Source organism: Mus musculus, chromosome 17 (assembly GCF_000001635.26).
Source record: "Mus musculus strain C57BL/6J chromosome 17, GRCm38.p6 C57BL/6J".
NCBI classification, from domain to species: domain Eukaryota; kingdom Metazoa; phylum Chordata; class Mammalia; order Rodentia; family Muridae; genus Mus; species Mus musculus.
This window is the reverse complement of record NC_000083.6, coordinates 19,590,442-19,612,979: the sequence shown is the minus strand read 5'-3', so window position 1 is coordinate 19,612,979 and position 22,538 is coordinate 19,590,442. Positions and strand designations below refer to the sequence as shown.

At 36.6% G+C, this 22,538-nt stretch overlaps 1 protein-coding gene across 1 annotated transcript in view; it reads right to left on the bottom strand.

The window, feature by feature from the left end:
* Positions 1-662: 662 nt before the first annotated feature.
* Vmn2r101 (vomeronasal 2, receptor 101) overlaps positions 663-22,538 on the bottom strand; it is a 35,087-nt gene continuing 13,211 nt past the window's right edge. The window contains exons 4-6 of the mRNA NM_001104563.1: positions 21,804-22,019; positions 12,089-12,212; positions 663-1,591 (exon numbers count right to left, since the gene is read on the bottom strand). Coding sequence (NP_001098033.1) covers positions 663-1,591; positions 12,089-12,212; positions 21,804-22,019 — 1,269 coding nt within the window. The remainder of the gene's footprint in view (positions 1,592-12,088; positions 12,213-21,803; positions 22,020-22,538) is intronic.

Below are 22,538 nucleotides of genomic sequence, written 5' to 3'. Positions count from 1 at the left end.
AACATTAATAAAAGAACTCTCAATGAAGTTAATATGCCAAACATAATGTCTGGAACTAGACTGCTACAAAATTATAAAAATTTTCAATTAAATTATGAGAGGTGGTAGTTTCAATATAAAAAATATGAATCCAAAGAGAAAATTATAAATTAACTAAATGCCAAGAGAAATTTACATATACTATTTTGTTCATTTTCAAATATGGTTCTGTGAATATATAATAATTTAAACACTACTTATATGGCAACTGTGTTTTTATTATGATTAATTTATGTACATTAAAAGTTATATTCCAGTGGACTTTCCAAATTAAATATTTTGTTATTTCAGGCAGAAGGAAGAATACTCATGAAGTTTAAACAATTACAACAATACATAAAAAAGAAGAGTTTCTATCCAGAAAAGACTGAAACATTTGACATGATACAGGAATGGAGCTATCAGGCCTTAGACTCAGAGTGCTTGAATCAACAGAGCAAAGGTGGTTGTCAAACATGGGAAATAAATGTCTCTCATACTATAACACTATAATATAGTTTGATAAAGGAATACAACCTGATAAAATTGCATTCATATTATAATTGTATACTATATTTTAGAATGATATATAAATTATTCATTTTATGGAGTTGTTAACATAAAAGCTACATTTATTTTTTGAACTATATTTTAGGAAAATTCTTCCTTCTAGAGTGTGTTTTCTTCTGAATATGAGTAAATGAATTCTCCTCTGGTCTCAACAAGATAATGTAACACTTGGGTCCAAATATGAAGGCAAGGAGTGCTGTGGTGGAAGCCAAGATTGAAAATACTTCCATAGCAACCATGATCTTCCCTTTAGTGCTGTGGAAGACAGGAAGAAAAGTGAGCCAGACACAGAAGAACACCAGCATACTGAATGACAGAAATTTGGATTCGTTGAATGTATCAGGCAAATTTCTAGACAAGAAGGCCATGGTATAACTCCCAAGGGCCAAGAAACAGAGGTATCCCAGGACAGAGTGGAAGGCAACAGCTGAGCCCTTATTGCACAAAATGATGATGTGTCCATATTCAGTATGAGCATCTAGGTCAATGAACGGTGGAGAAGTTGTCATCCATATTCCACAAAGAAGAAGTTGGATCAGGGTACATATAGGAATGATGTAGTTTGGACCTCTTGATAACATTAGCCACCTTACTATTTTCCCTGGAAAACTGACCTTAAAGGCAAGGACCACAGTAATAGCTTTGGCCAACACAGTAGCAAGAGCCACAGTGAAAGTAACTGCAAAGGTAGTCTGCTGAAGGATGCAGGTAGCTCTGTTTGGCTGACCAATGAAGTTCAAAGAACATAAGAAACAGAAGGTGAGTGTGATGAGCAAAATGTAACTGAGAGTTCGATTATTTGCCTTTACAATAGGGGTATCTCTGTGTTTCACAAAGATGCCAATAACAAAGAATGTGAGTGCAGATAAGCACAAAGCTATGCTGGCTAGAGCCATCCCCAAAGGGTCTTCATAGGCAAGGAACGTCATAGATTTTTGGAAGCAGGATTTCCTCTCTTTATTTGCATAATGACCTTCTGGACACTTCACACACTGGTAAACATCTGGTCAGAAATATAGGTTATCATGAAAACAGGAGTCCATTCCATGGTGATTCCTTTTATTGTGAGACATTTCTAACTACTAGACCTGGCAAAAAAATCACTATCTTTTTTTTTTTTTCAGGGCCAAAGTAATACATATAACAGTATGTAGAATTCTAGACTGATAAAGTGAACTTTGTTGCTTCCATATTTCTTTCCACATTTATCTTCACATATAGGATTTTATGAATTCTTTTATAAATACAACTATCATGGTCCTTCCTTACTCTCAGTTTTTTCCTTACAACTCCTGCTCTCTATTTCTAACTTTTATGTATTTATTTCCACTTTGTTCATTCAGTAGAGCCACTGTATGTAGAACTGGGAATGGCTTCAGTGGGAAAATAGGTAGACTTTCAAGCCCTACCTTTTTAAAGAACAGTACTGTAGCTTTTCAGGTAGTCAACAACTTTCAATAAATTCCTTAAAAATATTCTTGACTAACATTTAAATTTGAATACATATGCCTTTATTCTCTTTATACACAATATTTTTCTGCCTTTACTGACATTGCTGTAACTCTTTTGATAGTTAACTATAATACTAAATTACATTGCAAAAACCCACTGTTGCCTTGAATGTACTCATAATTCACAAATATTTCTGAACTTACCCATGGAAAATCTAGATTAGAAGAAAAAGATTTTGCAAAAATTTTCAGGTTATGCTTTATTATACATGAATAATAAATTTACTTTCTGTTTAAGATTCCTTATGTTTTGAAATTCTGTTCATTCTCTGCTAGAATTTATGGAATATACCTTTTTACATTGTATAGTGCTTAAAATCATTCAATAATATATTTCCATAACATCTGAAGGAAGAGCATATTTTCAGGTATTATGAATATTTTTAGAAAATGTGAGGGATTTTTGAAAAAATAACATTATGCTCTGGAACCTATTAATATTTTCATAAATATTATGATTAACATAAAATAGATGCTCCAAAATTTATAAAATACATAATAATTATATGATAGTTTGAATATACTTGACTCAGATAGTGGCACTCCTTTGAATTGTGGCCTTGTTGAAAGATGTATGTCACTATGGAAGTTGGCTTTTAAACCCTCATCCTAGATACCTGGAAGTGATTCTTTTCCTAGAAGATTTCACCTGATAATATAGAACTCTAAGCTCCTCCTGTTCCATGCCTGCCTGGGTGCTGTCATTCTCACAACTTGAGGAAAATTAACTGAACTTCTGAAACTATAAGGCAGTAACAATGAAATATTGTTTATATATATAAATATATAATAATATTGTATATATATACATATATATACTTTGTCAATGTGATTGTTCACAGCATAAAACCTTAACTAACACACAAGTTAGTACCTTTAGTGAGATTTTTTTGATAGATCTGATCATGGTTTTGGTTGGGAAAATGTGAGTTTTGATATTTTGAATTGCTAAAGAGTAGCATTCTTTAATTTAAGCTTAATGGGACACCCTTGAATGAATATGGAAACCTTTGCCACTAAGGGTGATTTGAACTATGGAAGACTGGTTCTAGATGTTTCAGAAGAGAAGACTTTCTATATAGGGCTGCTCTTGTTATATTTTGTTGAAGGAGGTGGATGTCTTTTGCCCTTTTCTAAAGAGCCTACTTGAGAGTAAGATAAAGACATATATATAAACTGACAGAATTAACAAAGTAAATCCCAAAAAGCTGAACAGAGATTTTGATCTCTGTTTAAGTCTCTTGAAGAACATTTTCATACAAGCATAGCAAGTTTAAAACGGAAAAATAGAAAACATATGGTTCAAGTAAGAAGAAATGGGCACCAGGAAACAAAATGAAGCTGGATGCTAGTTTCAAGGAGAAAATATAGTTAAGAGAGTGGTGATCTCCGTGCAAGATCTCACCCAACCAAACTCTTGCTTGTATTTTCATTTGTAAAGGGAATTATTTTGGAGTTTTAATAAGGAATGTTGTCTAGAAATAGACGACAAACGTGTGACCCATACGTTGAGGTTGGAAGACACAGTCTTTTGACCTAGAAGATGGATAATAATGATCATGAGAAGCTAGGACAAATGCATTGTCTTACACTCCTTTAATCCCAGGAGACAAAGACAAGCAGTATGGGGCAATGTCCTGTGCACAGACAGTTGGGTACCTGGTTGAGCACAGGTCGGGGACACCAGTAAGCCTATGAAAGCTTAGTGCTCAGCCATGCCTCCTGGGTCCCTGGATCCTCTCACAGCTATGCCTCCCACAGACCCTTGCAGAGAGGTACATGACCATCAGTCATGTAGGCAATCCCCCAAGATACTGGTATACTGTGTGCATTCCACCCTTATCTGGCAACAACCAGGTAACCTGGAGTCACCTAGCAACTGCCAAGATAGTGCAGCTCACTATAAAAGAGTTGCTTGCCCACTCCTTACTCTCTTACCTCTTATTTTCTTGCTCTCTTGCTCCCCCTGTCTCTGCCTTCTCTTCCCACATGTCTTCACATGGCCACCATGTCTGACCTCTATTTCCCTACTCTTTTCCTCTCTCCGCCTTTCTACAATTTACACCCTAAAACCATGGACTGCCTCTTCTCGTTGAGATCTATTGTGCAGGAGCAATGGAGTACATTTTCCTCTAAAGAGTTGTTTGTCTAACTTTCCACCAGAAAGCCTCCCTGAACTTTAGCCAAGGCTGCCAGCCAAGCAATCTCAAGAAACCTGCCCACTTACCAAACCAAAGATTCTTTTCCATGTGAGAAGGCAGCTAGAGATCTCCTCCTGCCCTTTTCTTCGGCCCTGGGTCAGAGTCTGCCCACAAGTTCCCATTCTGTTGAGGCTTGGCAACATGAAGAAAGCCTATGAGAGGCTATTATTAAAGCCTAGCTGAAGTGCAAGACCCAGTGTATTAGAGATGTCAATAGCATCAGATGATCACCAAAAACATGATGTGAATAGAGTGGAATCATCCAGGGACTAGAGTGCTGTACATGGCAGAGCTAAAGATATATTGCAAGCCCTTTGGAGGAGCCTAGAAAATTATGTCTAGATCCCTGATATTGAAAGAAGAAGCAATAATGTTGAAGTAGCCTTGGAAACCCCAAAATGTTCAAGATTCCAGACCCATGGGATATTTGCTGTGAAAAGCTGTTAACAGAGATTGGAACACGCCCAGGAGAAAGGAATTTGTTACAGTCAACAAAGGTGAAAAATTAGTGGAGATCTTCATACCGTCTTGATGTCAGACATGGGTATCCAGGGTTGGAATTTGCTCAACTGGTTTGTGTCTTGCTTAAGAGTTTGAATTAATCTCAGAAAAGATTTTGAATTTTTATTAATGTTCAAAATGTTATAAAATATGTGAATGTTGTAGTTTGGACAAAATGTAATTTTTCATAATGTTATGTCTAGATATTGACTTCAAAAATTCAAGTGTTTAAACATGCAAATGGAGTCCAGGAAGTGAAAATCCTAGTTTGAATACATGTGGCCCAGGGAGTTCTAACTGTTTGGGGGTATGTATTGTTGAAGGAGTTGTGTCAGTGTGAGCATGGGTTTTAAGACCCTTATCTTATGTGCTAAGAAACCAACCAGTCTTTTACTAGCAGCCTTCAGAAGATGTAGAATTCTCAGCTCCTCTGAATCGTGCTTGACTGGATGATGTTATGCTCCTACCATGATGATAATTGATAGAATCTCTGAATTGTTAAGCCAGTCCAATTTAAATGTTGTCCTTATATATTTTGCCTTTATCATGGTGGTTTCATACAGCAGTAAAATGCCAAGACAGTGGATTACATAATATTTCTAAATTTCTTAAAATATGATGATAACTAGAGTGTTAATTTTACTTCATTAATAACATTGAATTGATATTTAATGTATAATAGATAATATTAACTTACTGTTCAACTTTATATCAGTATTCTTTTCAAATTTACAGTGTTTAGCATATCTTTGAGCTACATAATGTTGTACAATGTAATTAATTAAATACACTGGCCAGATTTGTTCTTAGTGTGTGAATGAATCTTTTTATGCATAAACAGGATACATTCAAGAATTCCTATACATTCATGTGTGTGTGTGTGTGTGTTTGTGTGTGAAGATTATGCTTGGTTAAAATCTTGAAAGTAAAATTTATCATTATTTACCAGTATTGAAGTGTGGTATTAATGGAAGATAGTATGGACAGTTCATAAGAGTCAGAAATGTCCATTTGAAGTTGATAATTATCTCAATATTTGTGAAGAATTGTGTTTGAATTTTGTTGGAGATTTTAATGAATCTGGACATTGATTTTGGTTAGATGGCCATTTGCACTATGTTAATTTTATAGATCTGCAAACAAGGGAGATGTTTTCATCTTTTGATAACTTCCTCAATTTCTTTCTTCAGAAACTTGAAGTTTGTGCCATACAGATATTTCACTTACTTAGAGCTACATGAAGTTGACGCTATTTGTATTTAATATGAATGGTAGTGTTCTCTAACTTCTTTCTCAGATATTTTGTTGCTTATATATAGAAAGTACTGATTTATTTGTGTTAATTTTGTATCCAGCTACATTGTTGAGTGGTTATATCAGCTGTAGGTGTTCTCTGGTAGAATTTTAGGGATACAGAGATGGATGAATATACAAAGTTCCATGAATGTAATCTACTACATCAACAAACTCAATGAAAATAATATGCTTATCTCACAAGTAGCTGGAAAAGCATTTGACAATATACAACAAATCTTCATGTTAAGAGTATTGGAGAGATCAGAATTTAAGGCCCTGATGAAACATAATAATGGCAATATACAGCAAATCATTAGCCAATTTCTAATTAAATGGAGAGATACTCGTATTAGTCCTACTAATAAAGGGACAAGACAAGGATGCCCACTCTCTAGTTATCTATTCAATATAGCACTTGTAGTTCTAGGTATAGCAGTAAGAGAAGAATAATAGATCAAGGCAACACACATTTAAAAAGAAATAGTCAAGGTATCATTATTTGTGGATGATATATTAGTTTATATAAGCGACCTCAAAAAAATCTACTAGAGACCTTCTACAGCTAATATACATCTTAAGCAAAGTAGCTGGATAATAAATTAACTCACATAACTTTTTAGCTTTCTTTTACACAAAGGATAAAGAGGATGAGAAAAAATTAGAAAAACAACACCCTTCACAATAGGCAGAAATATTATAAAATATCTTGGTGTAACTCTTACTAAGTAAGTGAAAGATCTATATGACAATAACTTCAAATCTTACATGAAAGCAATTGAAGAAGACCTCAGAATATTTAAAGACCAACCATGCTCAAGACTCCATCAAGATTCCAACACAGTTCTTCACAAACATTCAAAGAGCAATTCTCAATTTCACATGGAAAAGCAAAAAGCACAGCTTAATAAAAAACAGTTCTTAACCAGAAAAGAACTTCTTGTGGAATTACCATACCAGACATTGAGCTGTACTACAGAGTAATACTGACAAAAACAAAACAAAAAAAATGTATTGGTACATATATAGACAGGCCAGTAAATGGAATAGAAAAGAAGACCCAGCAATAAGCCCACATACATATGGACTCTTTTAATTTCACAAAGAAGCTAAAAACATACAATCAAAAATAGAAAGAAAAGAAAAAGAAAAAAGAAAATATAAAAGAGAGAATATTCAACAAATGTTGCTATTCTAATTAACTGTCTATATTAAGAAATATAAAAACAGATCAATATTTATACCCTTTCTGAAAACTCAAGTCCAAGAGGATCAAGAAACTCAGCATAAAGCAGAGAATTCACAACAGACAAAACTCTAAAGTCTAAAAAGCACTTAAGAAGTAAAGTTCTTATTGATCAGTGAAATGCAAATCCAAACAACCTTGAGATTCCACCTTATACCAATTAGTATGGCTGAGACTGAAAACTCAGGTGAGAGTACATGTTGGCAAGAATGTGGAGAAAGTAAAAAACTCTGCTATTGCTTTTGGGATTACAAACTGGTACAACCACTCTTGTAATCACTCTTGCAGTTCCTCAGAAAATTGGAAATAGACCATTTGAAGACCCAGCTATACCACTCAGATATATACTCAAATAATTCCGCAACATATCACAGGGACAAGTGCAATACTATGTTCATAGTGGCCTCATTTGTAAGAGTCAAGAGCTGGAAGCAACCCAAATGCCCTATAATAGAAAAAAAAATGGATACAGAATATGTGGCATATTTACACAATGGAATATTTCATAGTAATTAAGATCCACAGCATAAGGAGTTTTGAAGAAAAATGGATGAAAGTATAAAATATCATCCTGAGCAAGGAAATACAAACCCCCCAAAATGCATCACATGTACTCACCTAATAAGTTGATATTAGCCAAAAAGCACAGATCACCTTGGATACAACCCACAGAGATTAAGAATTTTAAGAAGCAGAAAGATCAAGATGGAGATGAAGTAACAGGTTAAAGAACAGTGGGAGGGTTGCCACAGAGAGGGGACCATTACTGTATTGCAAATAAATAAATGAATTAATTACATATTGTATGTGCTTATAGATTTAGTATATTTGTTCATTTCCATAAAAGCAGGAAGCATAGTAGCAGCCAGGGATACTGGTTTAACACAGACAAATTTCTGCATAGATATTGAAGATAGCCATGAAGACACCACTCTCTACAGAGAATGAGATGTTAGGAATGGATAGATTCTGGGAGGATAATTAGTTTTCTTTTTCAGTGTGCAGGAACTGGCTAGTTAACAACCTTTAAGTGGCATTCACACATGTATGTATACATGAGTATCATTAAGTGTATTAGTTTTATTTTTTTTATACCTACAGTAAAGTTAGGAAAGGTGCAATAAATCTGGGAAGAGTGTGAGTGGTGAATGTGCTAAAAACTTATTTTATAAAGATATGAAACAAGTAAAAATGACGAATAAGCTGTTATTGATCCTTCTGTAGATACAACATGTCTGAGCCTGAAATGGTTCTTGAAAATCATTGAAATGCACTTTGAAAAACTATCTTTGATAGTTTACTAATACATGTTAAATGATACTGTGAAATGAAAAGCATAGAAAAGTACAGGAAAATATATTGTGTCTACAAATACCCCTAATGGCACTGGATTAAAGATATAAATCAAGAAGGGTCTTTAATGGATGTGTTGAGCAATTTAAAGTGGATGGTGTTTAATATGACATTTAATATCCTTTCAAGAAGAAATAAAATCTTCATATCTGACTTCAACTCAGATCTTTTTGTTTGCTAACACATTGTGGAATCCAGCGGAAAAACAGAAAATTTCCATAATATCTACCTGTCTCACTAGAAATCTCATTGTCTGCATAAGAAGTACACTTGAACAACAGATGGTCTTGCCCTCCCAGATTACTTTCTTGAATCCAGGCCCACAACTGTCACTGCACACAGACTGAGAAATTCAGACCAATTTCCTTTATGAATGTCAATGAAAAATTACTCAATAAAATTCTCACAAAATGAATCTAAGAACACATCAAAATGATCATCCATCACGAATAAGAAGGCTTCATCCCAGTGATGCAGGGATGCTTCAATATTTGGAAATTCATCAACGTAACTTACTATAAAAACAACAACAACAACAACAACAACAAAGCCTGTATGATCATCTCATTAGATTATGAGAAACCATTTGACAAAATCCAACACCCATTCATGATAAAAGGGTTGGAAAAATCAGAAATTAAACACCTATAACTAATCATATTAAAAGCAATATACAACAAACCAGTAGTCAACATCAAATTAAATGGAGAGAAACTTAAGTAATCCCACTTAAATCAGGGAATAGACAAGGCTCCCCAATCTCTTGCTATATACTCAATATAGTACTTGAAGTCCTAGCCAGAGCAAGTAGATAAATAAATAAATAAATAAGAGATCAAAGGAATACAAATTGGAAAGGAAGAAGTCAAAATATCACTATGTGCAGATGATATGATAGTATCAATAAGTAACATGAAAATTTCAACCACAGAACTCCTACACCTGATAAACAGTTTCAGCAAAGTAGCTGAGTTTAACACTAACTCAAAGAAATCAGAAGCCTTCCTCTACTCAAAGGATAAATAGGCTGAGAAAGAAATAAGAGAAACAACACTCTTCACAATAGTCCCAAATAATAGAAAATACTTTGTTGTGACTCTAACTAAACATGTAAAAGATCTGTATGATATGATCTTCAAGTCTCTGAAGACAGAAATTGAAGAAGATATCAGAACATGGAAAGATTTCCTGAACTCATGAGTTGGAAGGATTAAAGTAGTAAAAATGGCCAACTTGCCGAAAAGAAATCTACAGATTCACTGCAATCCCCATCAAAATTCCAACTCACTTTTTCACAGATTTAGAAATAGCAATTTGCAGATTCATTTGGAATAACAAAAAACCTAGGATCTTGAAAACTAATCTCAACAATAAAATAACTACTAGTGTAATCAACATCCTTGACCTCAAGTTGTAGTACACAGCAAGTATATGAGAAAAACTGCATAGTATTAGTACAATGACAGACAGGTAGATAAATGGTATAGAATTGAAGACCCAGAAATGAATCCACACAACTATGGTCACTTGATCTTTGACAATGGAGCTAAAAATATCCAGTGGAAAAAGGACAGCATTTTCAACAATTGGTGTTGGCTCATCTGGCAGATAGTATGTAGAAGAATGCATATTGATCCATTGTACAATGCTCCAATCCAAGTGGACCAAAGAACTCCACATAAAACCAGACACACTGAAACAAATAGAAAAGAAAGTGGGGAAGAACCTTGAGCATATGGGCACAGGGGAAATTTTCCCGAACAGAACACCAATAGCTTTGCTCTAAGACCAAAAACTGACACAGGGAACATCGTAAAATTCCAAAGCTTTTGTAAATCAAAGGACACTGTCAATAGGACAACAGATTGAGAAAATAGCTTTATGAATCCTACATCTGATACAGAACTAAAATTCAATATGTACAAAGAACTCAGAAAGTTAGATTCCAAAGAACCAAATAAACTTTTAAAAATTTAGGTACAAACCAAAGAAAGAATTCTCAAATGAGGAATACTGAATGGTTGAGAACCTAAAGAAATGTTTAACATCTTTAGTCTTCAGGGAAATCAAAATCAAAAACCCTGAGATTCCATCTCAAAACAGAATGCCTAAGATTAAAAACTCAGGTGACAGCAGATGCTTACTAGGTTGTGGATAAAGAAGAGAACTCCTCCATTGCTGGTGGTATTGCAACCTGGTATAACCACTCTGGAAATCAGTCTGGCGGTTCCTCAGAGAAGTGGACATAGTACCATCCAAGGACCCAGAAAGAGCACCCCTAGACATATATCCAGAAAATACTCCAAATTGTAATAAGCATAGTCCACTATGTTCATACCAGATTTATTTATTCTAGCCAGAATCTGGAAAGGTCCCAGATGTCCCTTAACAGAGAAATGAAAATAGAAAATGGGCTACATTGACACAATGGAGTACTAGAAAGCTATTAAAAACAATAAATTTTTGAACTACTTAGGCAAATAGATGTAGCTGAAGGATATCATCCTGAATGAGGTAACCCAATCACAAAAGAACACATATGATATGCACTCACTAATAAGTGGATATTATCCCAGAAGCTCGGATTACCCAAGATACAAATCACAAACTGAATGAAACCTAAGAAGGAAAACCAAAGTATAGATCCTTCAATCTGTCTTAGAAGGGGGAACAAAATACCCATGGAAGGAGTACAGAGTCAAAGTGTAGAGAGGAGACTGAAAGAATGATCTTCCAAAGACTGCCACACCTAGGGATACATCCCATATACAATCACCAAACCTAGATACTATTGTGGATACCAACAAGTGCTTACTGAAAGTAGCCTGATATAGCTGTTTTCTGGGTGCTCTGCCAATGCCTTGCCTGACAAATACAGAAATGGATTTTCACAGCCGTCCATAGGATGGAGCACAGGGTCCCCAATAAAGGATCTAGAGAAAGTACCCATGGAGCTGAAGGGGTTTGCAGTACCATAGGATCAACAACAATATAAACTAACCAGTATGCCCAGAGCTCCCTGGGACTAAACCTCCACAAAGAGTACACATGGTGGGACTCATGGCTCAGACTTCACATATAGCCTAGGATGGCCTAGTTAGTCATCAATGGAAGGAGAGACTCTTGGTCCTTTGCAAACTTTATGCCCCATTGCAAGGAAATGCCAGGGCCAGGAAGTAGGAATATGTTGGTCGGTGAGCAGATAGAGTGTTAGCTAATAAGGGATTTTAGGAGGGAAAACCAGGAAAGGAGATAATATTTGAAACATAAAAAAATCTAATAAAAAAAGAAATTAAAAATAATTACATATGACTCTATTCAGGGCTTTTTTATTTGCTAATGTATTTTTGAATCCAGTGGAGAAATAGCAAGTTTTTCACAATATCTTCATTTACCTGTCTCATTAGAAATCTCATTGTCTCCACAAGGAGTGCACTTGTAGCAGCAGATGGCCTTGCCCTCTAGGTTTACTTTCCTGAATCCAGGCTTACAACTCTCACTGCATACAGACTGGGGGATCTGAGAAGAATGAGAAGAATGTTATCTAATGCTTTGTATTTTATAAAAAAGAAAAATCATATAAACAGAGTTTTTGAAGGTCATACACAGAAGGCAGGAATATTGTTATTTACACCTAGAGTTATTTAAAAGATACTTTGTAGTAATAAGGAATGGGGAAATGGTGGTAGCTCCCATAAAGTCACAGATTCCAGGAAATCATGAGACTCCCAGGATCCATTGGTTATGACATTAGCTGATATGCCACATAAAGAGGAGAGATAACCTGTTGAGACCATATCCACAGGTTAGGCAATGCCCCGGGATGAAGAATGGTGGCACTAAACCATCTCAAAAATATTAACCCAGAATTACTCTTACCTAAATATAACACAGGGACAAAGAGAGGAGCAGAGACTGAAGGAAAGGTAATCCAGAGACTGCCCCCTCCCAAGGGTCCATAGATATGCAACCTCCAAACCCAGACACTATTGTGGATGCCAAGATGTGCTTGCTGATTGGTGCTAGATATAACTGGCTCCTGAGAGGCTCCAGTATTTCCTTACCAATACAGATGAGGATTCTTGCACCCAGCCATCTGAGTACAAGGACCTCAATGGAGGAGTTAAGCACTGGAGGAGCTGAAAGCCTTTCAGACCTCATAGTAAAAACAACAATATCAATGCACAGGAACCCCCAGATCTCCCAGCGACTAAACCACCAGCCAAAGAATACACATGGATAGATCCAAGGCTACAGCAGCATAGGTAGCAGAGAATGGCTATATCTGGCATAAAGGGGAGGGGAGGCCCTTGGTCTCCTGAAGTTTTTTTTTTTTTTTTTTTTTTTTTCCATTTTTTATTAGGTATTTAGCTCATTTACATTTCCAATGCTATACCAAAAGTCCCCCTTACCCACCCACCCCCACTCCCCTACCCACCCACTCCCCCCCTTTGGCCCTGGCGTTCCCCTGTACCGGGGCACACAAAGTCTGCGTGTCCAGTGGGCCTCTCTTTCCAGTGATGGCCGACTAGGCCATCTTTTGATACATATGCAGCTAGAGTCAAGAGCTCAGGGGTACTGGTTAGTTCATAATGTTGTTCCACCTATAGGGTTGAAGATCCCTTTAGCTCCTTGGATACTTTCTCTAGCTCCTCCATTGGGAGCCCTGTGATCCATCCATTAGCTGACTGTGAGCATCCACTTCTGTGTTTGCTAGGCCCCGGCATAGTCTCACAAGAGACAGCTACATCTGGGTCCTTTCGATAAAATCTTGCTAGTATATGCAATGGTGTCAGCGTTTGGATGCTGATTATGGGGTGGATCCCTGGATATGGCAGTCTCTACATGGTCCATCCTTTCATCTCAGCTCCAAACTTTGTTTCTGTAACTCCTTCCATGGGTGTTTTGTTCCCACTTCTAAGGAGGGGCATAGTGTCCACACTTCAGTCATGGATTGGCAGGACCAACATTGTAAAAATGGCTATCTTGCCAAAAGCAATCTACAGATTCAATGCAATCCCCATTAAAATTCCAACTCAATTCTTCAACGAATTAGAAGGAGCAATTTGCAAATTCATCTGGAATAACAAAAAACCGAGGATAGCAAAAACTCTTCTCAAGGATAAAAGAACCTCTGGTGGAATCACCATGCCTGACCTAAAGCTTTACTACAGAGCAATTGTGATAAAAACTGCATGGTACTGGTATAGAGACAGACAAGTGGACCAATGGAATAGAATTGAAGACCCAGAAATGAACCCACACACCTATGGTCACTTGATCTTCGACAAGGGAGCCAAAACCATCCAGTGGAAGAAAGACAGCATTTTCAACAATTGGTGCTGGCACAACTGGTTGTTATCATGTAGAAGAATGCGAATCGATCCATACTTATCTCCTTGTACTAAGGTCAAATCTAAGTGGATCAAGGAACTTCACATAAAACCAGAGACACTGAAACTTATAGAGGAGAAAGTGGGGAAAAGCCTTGAAGATATGGGCACAGGGGAAAAATTCCTGAACAGAACAGCAATGGCTTGTGCTGTAAGATCGAGAATTGACAAATGGGACCTAATGAAACTCCAAAGTTTCTGCAAGGCAAAAGACACTGTCTATAAGACAAAAAGACCACCAACAGACTGGGAAAGGATCTTTACCTATCCTAAATCAGATAGGGGACTAATATCCAACATATATAAAGAACTCAAGAAGGTGGACCTCAGAAAATCAAATAACCCCCTTAAAAAATGGGGCTCAGAACTGAACAAAGAATTCTCACCTGAGGAATACCGAATGGCAGAGAAGCACCTGAAAAAATGTTCAACATCCTTAATCATCAGGGAAATGCAAATCAAAACAACCCTGAGATTCCACCTCACACCAGTGAGAATGGCTAAGATCAAAAATTCAGGTGACAGCAGATGCTGGCGAGGATGTGGAGAAAGAGGAACACTCCTCCATTGTTGGTGGGATTGCAGGCTTGTACAACCACTCTGGAAATCAGTCTGGCGGTTCCTCAGAAAATTGGACATAGTACTACCGGAGGATCCAGCAATACCTCTCCTGGGCATATATCCAGAAGAAGCCCCAACTGGTAAGAAGGACACATGCTCCACTATGTTCATAGCAGCCTTATTTATAATAGCCAGAAACTGGAAAGAACCCAGATGCCCCTCAACAGAGGAATGGATACAGAAAATGTGGTACATCTACACAATGGAGTACTACTCAGCTATTAAAAAGAATGAATTTATGAAATTCCTAGCCAAATGGATGGACCTGGAGAGCATCATCCTGAGTGAGGTAACACAATCACAAAGGAACTCACACAATATGTACTCACTGATAAGTGGATACTAGCCCAAAACCTAGGATACCCACGATATAAGATACAATTTCCTAAACACATGAAACTCAAGAAAAATGAAGACTGAAGTGTGGACACTATGCCCCTCCTTAGAAGTGGGAACAAAACACCCATGGAAGGAGTTACAGAAACAAAGTTTGGAGCTGAGATGAAAGGATGGACCATGTAGAGACTGCCATATCCAGGGATCCACCCCATAATCAGCATCCAAACGCTGACACCATTGCATATACTAGCAAGATTTTATCGAAAGGACCCAGATGTAGCTGTCTCTTGTGAGACTATGCCGGGGCCTAGCAAACACAGAAGTGGATGCTCACAGTCAGCTAATGGATGGATCACAGGGCTCCCAATGGAGGAGCTAGAGAAAGTATCCAAGGAGCTAAAGGGATCTTCAACCCTATAGGTGGAACAACATTATGAACTAACCAGTACCCCTGAGCTCTTGACTCTAGCTGCATATGTATCAAAAGATGGCCTAGTCGGCCATCACTGGAAAGAGAGGCCCACTGGACACGCAGACTTTGTGTGCCCCGGTACAGGGGAACGCCAGGGCCAAAGGGGGGGAGTGGGTGGGTAGGGGAGTGGGGGTGGGTGGGTAAGGGGGACTTTTGGTATAGCATTGGAAATGTAAATGAGCTAAATACCTAATAAAAAATGGAAAAAAAAAAAAAAAAAAAAAACTTCAGGAGACCAAGGGCCTCCCCTCCCCTTTATGCCAGATATAGCCATTCTCTGCTACCTATGCTGCTGTAGCCTTGGATCTATCCATGTGTATTCTTTGGCTGGTGGTTTAGTCGCTGGGAGATCTGGGGGTTCCTGTGCATTGATATTGTTGTTTTTACTATGAGGTCTGAAAGGCTTTCAGCTCCTCCAGTGCTTAACTCCTCCATTGAGGTCCTTGTACTCAGATGGCTGGGTGCAAGAATCCTCATCTGTATTGGTAAGGAAATACTGGAGCCTCTCAGGAGCCAGTTATATCTAGCACCAATCAGCAAGCACATCTTGGCATCCACAATAGTGTCTGGGTTTGGAGGTTGCATATCTATGGACCCTTGGGAGGGGGCAGTCTCTGGATTACCTTTCCTTCAGTCTCTGCTCCTCTCTTTGTCCCTGTGTTATATTTAGGTAAGAGTAATTCTGGGTTAATATTTTTGAGATGGTTTAGTGCCACCATTCTTCATCCCGGGGCATTGCCTAACCTGTGGATATGGTCTCAACAGGTTATCTCTCCTCTTTATGTGGCATATCAGCTAATGTCATAACCAATGGATCCTGGGAGTCTCATGATTTCCTGGAATCTGTGACTTTATGGGAGCTACCACCATTTCCCCATTCCTTATTACTACAAAGTATCTTTTAAATAACTCTAGGTGTAAATAACAATATTCCTGCCTTCTGTGTATGACCTTCAAAAACTCTGTTTATATGATTTTTCTTTTTTATAAAATACAAAGCATTAGATAACATTCTTCTCATTCTTCTCAGATCCCCCAGTCTGTATGCAGTGAGAGTTGTAAGCCTGGATTCAGGAAAGTAAACCTAGAGGGCAAGGCCATCTGCTGCTACAAGTGCACTCCTTGTGGAGACAATGAGATTTCTAATGAGACAGGTAAATGAAGATATTGTGAAAAACTTGCTATTTCTCCACTGGATTCAAAAATACATTAGCAAATAAAAAAGCCCTGAATAGAGTCATATGTAATTATTTTTAATTTCTTTTTTTATTAGATTTTTTTATGTTTCAAATATTATCTCCTTTCCTGGTTTTCCCTCCTAAAATCCCTTATTAGCTAACACTCTATCTGCTCACCGACCAACATATTCCTACTTCCTGGCCCTGGCATTTCCTTGCAATGGGGCATAAAGTTTGCAAAGGACCAAGAGTCTCTCCTTCCATTGATGACTAACTAGGCCATCCTAGGCTATATGTGAAGTCTGAGCCATGAGTCCCACCATGTGTACTCTTTGTGGAGGTTTAGTCCCAGGGAGCTCTGGGCATACTGGTTAGTTTATATTGTTGTTGATCCTATGGTACTGCAAACCCCTTCAGCTCCATGGGTACTTTCTCTAGATCCTTTATTGGGGACCCTGTGCTCCATCCTATGGACGGCTGTGAAAATCCATTTCTGTATTTGTCAGGCAAGGCATTGGCAGAGCACCCAGAAAACAGCTATATCAGGCTACTTTCAGTAAGCACTTGTTGGTATCCACAATAGTATCTAGGTTTGGTGATTGTATATGGGATGTATCCCTAGGTGTGGCAGTCTTTGGAAGATCATTCTTTCAGTCTCCTCTCTACACTTTGACTCTGTACTCCTTCCATGGGTATTTTGTTCCCCCTTCTAAGACAGATTGAAGGATCTATACTTTGGTTTTCCTTCTTAGGTTTCATTCAGTTTGTGATTTGTATCTTGGGTAATCCGAGCTTCTGGGATAATATCCACTTATTAGTGAGTGCATATCATATGTGTTCTTTTGTGATTGGGTTACCTCATTCAGGATGATATCCTTCAGCTACATCTATTTGCCTAAGTAGTTCAAAAATTTATTGTTTTTAATAGCTTTCTAGTACTCCATTGTGTCAATGTAGCCCATTTTCTATTTTCATTTCTCTGTTAAGGGACATCTGGGACCTTTCCAGATTCTGGCTAGAATAAATAAATCTGGTATGAACATAGTGGACTATGCTTATTACAATTTGGAGTATTTTCTGGATATATGTCTAGGGGTGCTCTTTCTGGGTCCTTGGATGGTACTATGTCCACTTCTCTGAGGAACCGCCAGACTGATTTCCAGAGTGGTTATACCAGGTTGCAATACCACCAGCAATGGAGGAGTTCTCTTCTTTATCCACAACCTAGTAAGCATCTGCTGTCACCTGAGTTTTTAATCTTAGGCATTCTGTTTTGAGATGGAATCTCAGGGTTTTTGATTTTGATTTCCCTGAAGACTAAAGATGTTAAACATTTCTTTAGGTTCTCAACCATTCAGTATTCCTCATTTGAGAATTCTTTCTTTGGTTTGTACCTAAATTTTTAAAAGTTTATTTGGTTCTTTGGAATCTAACTTTCTGAGTTCTTTGTACATATTGAATTTTAGTTCTGTATCAGATGTAGGATTCATAAAGCTATTTTCTCAATCTGTTGTCCTATTGACAGTGTCCTTTGATTTACAAAAGCTTTGGAATTTTACGATGTTCCCTGTGTCAGTTTTTGGTCTTAGAGCAAAGCTATTGGTGTTCTGTTCGGGAAAATTTCCCCTGTGCCCATATGCTCAAGGTTCTTCCCCACTTTCTTTTCTATTTGTTTCAGTGTGTCTGGTTTTATGTGGAGTTCTTTGGTCCACTTGGATTGGAGCATTGTACAATGGATCAATATGCATTCTTCTACATACTATCTGCCAGATGAGCCAACACCAATTGTTGAAAATGCTGTCCTTTTTCCACTGGATATTTTTAGCTCCATTGTCAAAGATCAAGTGACCATAGTTGTGTGGATTCATTTCTGGGTCTTCAATTCTATACCATTTATCTACCTGTCTGTCATTGTACTAATACTATGCAGTTTTTCTCATATACTTGCTGTGTACTACAACTTGAGGTCAAGGATGTTGATTACACTAGTAGTTATTTTATTGTTGAGATTAGTTTTCAAGATCCTAGGTTTTTTGTTATTCCAAATGAATCTGCAAATTGCTATTTCTAAATCTGTGAAAAAGTGAGTTGGAATTTTGATGGGGATTGCAGTGAATCTGTAGATTTCTTTTCGGCAAGTTGGCCATTTTTACTACTTTAATCCTTCCAACTCATGAGTTCAGGAAATCTTTCCATGTTCTGATATCTTCTTCAATTTCTGTCTTCAGAGACTTGAAGATCATATCATACAGATCTTTTACATGTTTAGTTAGAGTCACAACAAAGTATTTTCTATTATTTGGGACTATTGTGAAGAGTGTTGTTTCTCTTATTTCTTTCTCAGCCTATTTATCCTTTGAGTAGAGGAAGGCTTCTGATTTCTTTGAGTTAGTGTTAAACTCAGCTACTTTGCTGAAACTGTTTATCAGGTGTAGGAGTTCTGTGGTTGAAATTTTCATGTTACTTATTGATACTATCATATCATCTGCACATAGTGATATTTTGACTTCTTCCTTTCCAATTTGTATTCCTTTGATCTCTTATTTATTTATTTATTTATCTACTTGCTCTGGCTAGGACTTCAAGTACTATATTGAGTATATAGCAAGAGATTGGGGAGCCTTGTCTATTCCCTGATTTAAGTGGGATTACTTAAGTTTCTCTCCATTTAATTTGATGTTGACTACTGGTTTGTTGTATATTGCTTTTAATATGATTAGTTATAGGTGTTTAATTTCTGATTTTTCCAACCCTTTTATCATGAATGGGTGTTGGATTTTGTCAAATGGTTTCTCATAATCTAATGAGATGATCATACAGGCTTTGTTGTTGTTGTTGTTGTTGTTGTTTTTATAGTAAGTTACGTTGATGAATTTCCAAATATTGAAGCATCCCTGCATCACTGGGATGAAGCCTTCTTATTCGTGATGGATGATCATTTTGATGTGTTCTTAGATTCATTTTGTGAGAATTTTATTGAGTAATTTTTCATTGACATTCATAAAGGAAATTGGTCTGAATTTCTCAGTCTGTGTGCAGTGACAGTTGTGGGCCTGGATTCAAGAAAGTAATCTGGGAGGGCAAGACCATCTGTTGTTCAAGTGTACTTCTTATGCAGACAATGAGATTTCTAGTGAGACAGGTAGATATTATGGAAATTTTCTGTTTTTCCGCTGGATTCCACAATGTGTTAGCAAACAAAAAGATCTGAGTTGAAGTCAGATATGAAGATTTTATTTCTTCTTGAAAGGATATTAAATGTCATATTAAACACCATCCACTTTAAATTGCTCAACACATCCATTAAAGACCCTTCTTGATTTATATCTTTAATCCAGTGCCATTAGGGGTATTTGTAGACACAATATATTTTCCTGTACTTTTCTATGCTTTTCATTTCACAGTATCATTTAACATGTATTAGTAAACTATCAAAGATAGTTTTTCAAAGTGCATTTCAATGATTTTCAAGAACCATTTCAGGCTCAGACATGTTGTATCTACAGAAGGATCAATAACAGCTTATTCGTCATTTTTACTTGTTTCATATCTTTATAAAATAAGTTTTTAGCACATTCACCACTCACACTCTTCCCAGATTTATTGCACCTTTCCTAACTTTACTGTAGGTATAAAAAAAATAAAACTAATACACTTAATGATACTCATGTATACATACATGTGTGAATGCCACTTAAAGGTTGTTAACTAGCCAGTTCCTGCACACTGAAAAAGAAAACTAATTATCCTCCCAGAATCTATCCATTCCTAACATCTCATTCTCTGTAGAGAGTGGTGTCTTCATGGCTATCTTCAATATCTATGCAGAAATTTGTCTGTGTTAAACCAGTATCCCTGGCTGCTACTATGCTTCCTGCTTTTATGGAAATGAACAAATATACTAAATCTATAAGCACATACAATATGTAATTAATTCATTTATTTATTTGCAATACAGTAATGGTCCCCTCTCTGTGGCAACCCTCCCACTGTTCTTTAACCTGTTACTTCATCTCCATCTTGATCTTTCTGCTTCTTAAAATTCTTAATCTCTGTGGGTTGTATCCAAGGTGATCTGTGCTTTTTGGCTAATATCAACTTATTAGGTGAGTACATGTGATGCATTTTGGGGGGTTTGTATTTCCTTGCTCAGGATGATATTTTATACTTTCATCCATTTTTCTTCAAAACTCCTTATGCTGTGGATCTTAATTACTATGAAATATTCCATTGTGTAAATATGCCACATATTCTGTATCCATTTTTTTTTCTATTATAGGGCATTTGGGTTGCTTCCAGCTCTTGACTCTTACAAATGAGGCCACTATGAACATAGTATTGCACTTGTCCCTGTGATATGTTGCGGAATTATTTGAGTATATATCTGAGTGGTATAGCTGGGTCTTCAAATGGTCTATTTCCAATTTTCTGAGGAACTGCAAGAGTGATTACAAGAGTGGTTGTACCAGTTTGTAATCCCAAAAGCAATAGCAGAGTTTTTTACTTTCTCCACATTCTTGCCAACATGTACTCTCACCTGAGTTTTCAGTCTCAGCCATACTAATTGGTATAAGGTGGAATCTCAAGGTTGTTTGGATTTGCATTTCACTGATCAATAAGAACTTTACTTCTTAAGTGCTTTTTAGACTTTAGAGTTTTGTCTGTTGTGAATTCTCTGCTTTATGCTGAGTTTCTTGATCCTCTTGGACTTGAGTTTTCAGAAAGGGTATAAATATTGATCTGTTTTTATATTTCTTAATATAGACAGTTAATTAGAATAGCAACATTTGTTGAATATTCTCTCTTTTATATTTTCTTTTTTCTTTTTCTTTTCTTTCTATTTTTGATTGTATGTTTTTAGCTTCTTTGTGAAATTAAAAGAGTCCATATGTATGTGGGCTTATTGCTGGGTCTTCTTTTCTATTCCATTTACTGGCCTGTCTATATATGTACCAATACATTTTTTTTGTTTTGTTTTTGTCAGTATTACTTTATGCTATTTTATATTGATAAAGTGTCATGGAATTTGAGCGAAACATCATTATATTTAAAAATATAATTGTGTTACTAATACAGGCACTAAGCATTTAGATAATATATATCCCACCTCTGAAAATGTTTCTGGCCATTGTATCATGTGTTCAGATAACGACAACTGTTTACCCTGAGGAGCATTTGCAGAAAAGGATCCTATTTTCATTTTTAATCCAAGGCCCTTTGGTAAATTCCAAAGGTTAAGAATGTCATACTCTGTATCTATTGTCTGTCTCCAATCTAAACTCCATTTGTCTTTCAGTTCAATGTCTTTCAGGAAAGTGTTAAGCTTAAAGAGAAATATAAATTTAGATTTAACTGTGCAAAAGGGGAAGAATAAAACACTGGTTTTTGAATGTTTCTTATTGTATTTAAATTGTTCTGTGAACATCAACATTAATGAAGATTCCATTAATGATGACTAAGTAAAAACCTAAGTGTTCGAAATACCATTATTATTGATCTTCCAGTGAAAACTGAGAGCCAAGCTTAAGTAAGCAATCAATGACCACTGACTTATAAAAAAAGATCAAGTTTTTGAAACCTAGCAAGACTCATTTGCATTTATAATATGTTCAGAGCTACAGGGTCCAAAAATGAGGATACTGATGTCAATAAATTAAATAAAAGGCATATTTTTTATATAAACCAACCATCTTGGTTTCACGTAAGTGTCCCTGTTTTAATTTTCTTGTAACAAATATATAAAGGAATGATTATATTAATTGCCACTATTTCCATAAGAAGGCTGAACAGCTAGGTATTGATGACAAGAACTTGAATTTGACTAGGCATATTTGTTCCTGGT